Source organism: Mesocricetus auratus, unplaced genomic scaffold (genome assembly GCF_017639785.1).
Source record: "Mesocricetus auratus isolate SY011 unplaced genomic scaffold, BCM_Maur_2.0 contig_11619_pilon_obj, whole genome shotgun sequence".
In the NCBI taxonomy this organism is placed as follows: Eukaryota; Metazoa; Chordata; class Mammalia; order Rodentia; family Cricetidae; genus Mesocricetus; species Mesocricetus auratus.
The window spans coordinates 1-5497 of NW_024433013.1; the positions used below are offsets into that span (position 1 = coordinate 1).

General features: G+C 42.9%; 1 protein-coding gene across 1 annotated transcript; it reads right to left on the reverse strand.

Moving 5' to 3' along the window:
* Nucleotides 1-3808: 3808 nt before the first annotated feature.
* LOC101824325 (cell division control protein 42 homolog) lies at nucleotides 3809-4543 on the reverse strand. The gene has a single exon (XM_040741120.1). It carries the CDS (start codon nucleotides 4482-4484, stop codon nucleotides 3909-3911), a length of 576 nt encoding a protein of 191 aa, XP_040597054.1. The 5' UTR covers nucleotides 4485-4543; the 3' UTR covers nucleotides 3809-3908.
* Nucleotides 4544-5497: the final 954 nt, after the last annotated feature.

The following is a 5497-nucleotide window of genomic DNA, read 5'->3' on the forward strand; positions in this document are numbered from 1 at the left end:
GTTGTTTGTGGGTATTGTAAAGGGTGATATTTCTGATTTCTTTCTCAGCCCACTTATCATTTGTATATAATAGGGCTACTTATTTTTCTTGAGTTAACCTTGGATCCTGCTACTTTGCTGAAGATGTTTTTCAAGAGCAGCCCACAGAAGATCCAGGGAGGTTGTGGCAAGGAGGGATTGTTTCCCCTGGAGGACCCAAGCTCACGTGAAGTCAGGCATGCACATCTTGGGAGAACTGGAGTTTGGGTCTGGGAGTCAGCAGCTTTGTAATAGCCAGAAACTGGAAGCAACCTAGATGCCCCTCAATTGAAGAGTGGATAGAGAAAATGTGGTACATTTACAAAATGGAGTCCTACTCAGTGGAAAAAAAACAGTGGAATCTTGAAATTTGCAGGCAAATGTATGGCACTAGGAGAAACCATCCTGAATGAGGTAACCAAGTCACAAGAAGACAAACATGGTATGTACTCACTGATATATGAATTTCAGACATGGAACAGGGAATTGCCCACCTACAATCCCATGGGCAGAGAGTCTGGGAAACAATGAGGACCCTAAGGAAGATATGCATAGTACCCCAGAGAAGGGGAATGGGATGGGATCTCCTGAGGGGATTGGGAGCAGGCAGGGGAGGGGAAAGGAAATGGGCAGAAAGCTGGAGAAGAAGAGGAGGGGAGAGGAGGACATGGGAGAGCAGGAAGGTTGAGTCAGGGGAAGAATTGTGGAGAGAAGGATGAAAGATATCATAATAGAAGGAGTCATTATAGGTTTGAGGGGAGATCTGGCACTAGTGAGATTTTCAGATATCTATAAGGATGACACCAACAGTCATCGAGACTACCTTAAATGCCCTTCTCAGATAATAAAATTAATGACTACCTTATATGTCATCCTAGAGCCTTAATCCAGGGGCTGATGGAAGCAGAGGCAGACACTCACAGCTAAACACTGAATAGAACTGTTGGAACCCAGTTGCGAAGAGGGAGGAGTGATGAGCAAAGGAGTCAAGACCCTGCTGGTGAAACTCACAGAGGCAGCTGACCTGAACAAGGGGGAGCTCATGGACCCTAGACTGGAAACTGAGATGCCATCATGGGACTGATACAGACCCCCTGAACATGGGAGTCAGTGAGGACTATGGGGCCTCAGATAGTAGATCAGTATTTATCCCTGGCATACAAATGGAATTTGGGTGCCCCTTCCACATGGAGATATTCTCTCAGCCTGGACACATGGGGGAGAACCTAGGCCCTACTCGGGATGATATGACAGATTTTGAAGATCCCACATGGAAGGCCTCACTCTTCCTGTGGAGTGGTCGGGGGGGGGGGGGATTGATTGGTGGTGGGTGTGGAGGGAGGGAGAGGGAGCTGGGATTCACAAGTGAAGCAAGCTAAAAAGAATCCTGGGAGTTTCTACTGTACTGGTTTTCCATATTATCTCCAAAGTACCCAACAATTTCAGTCATTTCTCATTCTCTCACTCTCCCACCTGACCCATCCTGTTCTCTTCACATTCTGTGCTCAGTTTACCTTCAAATTCCATTCTATTTATTCATGTACCCCAGCCCAAAGATCCCTTGTTCCTTAGCATCACTGGGCTATGTATTGTAGAATGATTCTGATTAATTGGTCAATGTTCACTTATAAATGAGTATATATCATATTTCTTTTTTTGTTTTGTTTGTTTTTTGTTTTGTTTTCAAGACCAGGTTTCTCTTTGTAGCCTTGGCTAGCTTCAAATTTAAAGCAATCTGTCTGCATCTGTCAGTAGAGTGCTGGAATTGAAGGTGTGTACCACTACTGCCTAGCATATATCATGTTTTTGTTTCTGAGTCTGAGTTTGGTCACTTGAGAAATTTTTTTCTAGTTCCATTGATTTGACTGAAAAATTCATGACATCATTTTTTTATAAACAGCTGAGTAATACTCTGCTGTGTAAATGTATCACATTCTCTTTATCCATTTATCAGTCTCTGAGTTACGTCTAGGTTATTTCCAGTTCTTGCTATAATGGAGAAAGACATGGTGAACATAGTTATTCTAGTGTATTTGTGGTAGGATGGAGTGAGTTTTGGGAATGTGAACAAGAGTGTTATAGACATCACAAAAGGAGAATTGTAATATGTATTCTTTCCCATCAGCTGCCTGGGTCCTGTTGCTGTCTCTGCCCACAAACAACACACAAGACTATATTAATTATGAAGCTGTTGGCCATTTGCTAAGATTTCTTTTTCTTTTTTTCTCAATATATGTTTTTATTTAAATTAGAAATATGAATGCTTCACATGTCAATCCCAGCTCCCTCTCCGGCCCTCTTCCATTGTTCCTCTGCCAGCCCCCCAGCCTCCCACCCAATCCCCACATCATTCCCCAGGGAGCGTGAGGCCCTCCGTGGGGGAATCTCTAAAGTCTGTCATTTCATCCAAGGCAGGACCTATGCCCTTCCCCATGTGCCCAGGCTGAGTGAGTTTCCCTCTATTTGGAATGGGCTCCCAAAGCTCATTCATAAACCATGGTAAACACTTATCTACTACCCAAGGCCCCAGTGATTTCTGTGGACTCCTCCCTGGCACTACATTCATGGAGTCAGGATCAGTCCACTGTTGGCCTCTCAGCCATCAGTCTGGGATTTAAGAGCTCCCCCTTCTCCAGTAAGCTGTCTTTGTGGTTTTCATCATCATGGTCTTGACTCCTTTGTTCATCACTCCTCCATCTCTGTCACTAGGTTCCAGGAGTTAAGTTTAGTGTTTAGCTGTGGGTATCTGTCTCTGCTTCCATCAGTCCATGGATGAAGGTTCTAGGATGGCATATAGGGTAGTTATCAACCCTATCATCAAGGAGTAGCTATTAGTGTAGTCTCTCCACTATTGCTTAGTTTGCCAGTTGGTATTATCCTTGTAGATCTCTGGAGAGTTCACTAGTGTCAGCTCTCTCCTCAAGCCTATAATGACTCGATCTATTATGGTATCTATCATCCTACTCTCCTCTATTCTTACCTTGACTCAACCTTCCTGCTCCCCCATGCCTTCTTCTCCCTCATCTTATCCCCCTGTCTTTTTCTTGGTTCTCTCTCCTCTCCCCCGATGTTCCCAATCTGCTCAGGAGATCTTGCCTCATTTCACTTCTCTGGGATACGATGCATCTCTCTTGGGAACCTCCTTGTTTCCCAGACTCACTGGCACTGGGATTGTAGGCTGACACTCCCCTGATCCATATCTAAAATCCATATATGAGTGAGTACATACCATGTTTCTCTTTTTGTGTCTTGGTTACCTCACTCAGGATGGTTTCCTCTAGTGCCATCCATTTGCCTGCAAATTTAAGATTCCATTGTTTTTCTCCACTGAGTAGTACTCCATTGAGTAAATGTACCACATTTTCTCTATCCACTCTTCAGTTGTGGGGCATCTAGGTTGCTACCAGGATCTGTCTATTACATGTAATGCTGCTATGAACAGTGGAACAGACACCCTTGTTGTGTGAATATATGCCTAAGAGTGGAATTTCTGGGTCTTGTGGTAGACTGATTCCCATTTTCCTGAGGAATCTGCATACTGATTCCAAACTGGCTGTACAAGTTTGCACTACCACCAGCAATGGACAAGTGTTCCCCTTTCTTTTTTTTGGTGGGGATCTTGTTTTTTGTTTTTTTTTTAAACAAGGAAACAAAAACTAACACTCTTCACTTTTCAGACAATACACAATTATTCAAAATTAACTATTACTGGGAGGACAAGGAGGGAGCCACACCAATGGGCCTTGTCTCACATGAGTGCATGGGGTAGGTGCAGGGCGCTTGTCATTACTGCAGAAATGAATTTTAATTTTGAATCTTTAGTTTGATTTAAACGTTGCTTTTAGTATGATGACAACACCAGCTGTGCAGAAAGGGCTCTGGAGAGGCGTTCATAGCAGCACACACCTGCGGCTCTTCTTCAGTTCTGGAGGCTCCAGGGCAGCCAATATTGCTTCATCAAACACATTCTTTAGGCCTTTCTGTGTGAGGGCGGAGCACTCCACATACTTGACAGCCTTCAAATCCCGGGCCAGTTTCTCAGCAGTCTCTGGAGTGATAGGCTTCTGTTTGTTCTTGGCAAGTTTCTCAATAGTAGAGGGGTCATCTCTGAGATCAATTTGGGTCCCAACAAGCAAGAAAGGAGCCTTTGGACAGTGGTGAGTTATCTCAGGCACCCACTTTTCTTTCACATTTTCAAATGAGGATGGAGAGACCACTGAAAAACATACTAGGAAAACGTCTGTTTGTGGGTAACTCAGTAGTCGTAGTCTGTCATAATCCTCTTGCCCTGCAGTATCAAAAAGTCCAAGAGTATATGGCTCTCCACCAATCATAACTGTAACTACATAGTTGTCAAAAACAGTTGGTACATATTCTGATGGAAATTTGTTTGTTGTATAGGATATCAGGAGACATGCTTTACCAACAGCACCATCACCACCAACAACACACTTAATTGTCTGCATTGTGGAAATAGTTTTGTATCCACTTTTAATATTTCAAATTAGATGGTGACCTCAGCTTCTCCCAGTGTTCCCCTTTCTCCACATCCTTTCCAGCAAAAAAATCTGTCATTGGTGTTTTTGATTTTCGCCATTCTGACAGGACTAAGATGATATCTCAGAGTTGTTTTGATTTGCATTTGCCGGATTGCTAGGGATGTTGAGTACTTTCTCAAGTGTGTCTCAGCCATTTTATTTTCCTCTTTTGAGAATTCTCTATTTAATTCAGTACCCCAATTTTTAATTGGATCCTTTGGTGTTTTGGAGACTTGCTTCTTGAGTTCTTTGTAAATTTTGGAGATCAGCCCTCTGTCACATGTGGGGTTGGTGAATATTTTTTCCCATTCTGTGGGCTGCCATTTTGTCTTGCTGACTGTGTCCTTTGCCTTACAGAAGCTACTCAGTTTCAGGAGGTCCCATTTGTTAATTGTCTATCTCAGTGTTTGTGCTACTGGTGTTATGTTCAGGAAGCAATCTCCTTTACCAATTTGTTCAAGGGTACCTCCAACTTTCTTTTCTAACAGTTTAAGTGTGGCTGGATTTATGTGGAGGTCTGTGATCCATTTAGACTTATGTTTTGTGCATGGTGATAGAATTGGATCTATCTGCAGTCTTCTACATGCCAATATCCAGTTATGATAACACCATTTGTTGAAAATGCTATCTTTTTCCATTGTATAATTTTAGCTTCTTTGTTAAAAATCAGCTCTTCATAGGTTTGTGGTTTAATCTCAGGGTTTTCTATTCCATTCCATTTGAGTACCTGTCTATTTTTGTTCCAGTATCAAGCTGTTTTCAGGACTACGGCTCTATAATAGAGCTTGAAGTCAGGGATGGTGATGCCTCCAGACATTGCTTTGTTGAGCAGGGTTGTCGTGGCTATCCTGGGTCTTTTGTTTTGCCATATAAAGTTGAGAATTGTTCTTTCAAGGTCTGTGAAGAATTGTGCTGGGATTTTGATGGGGATTGCATTGAGT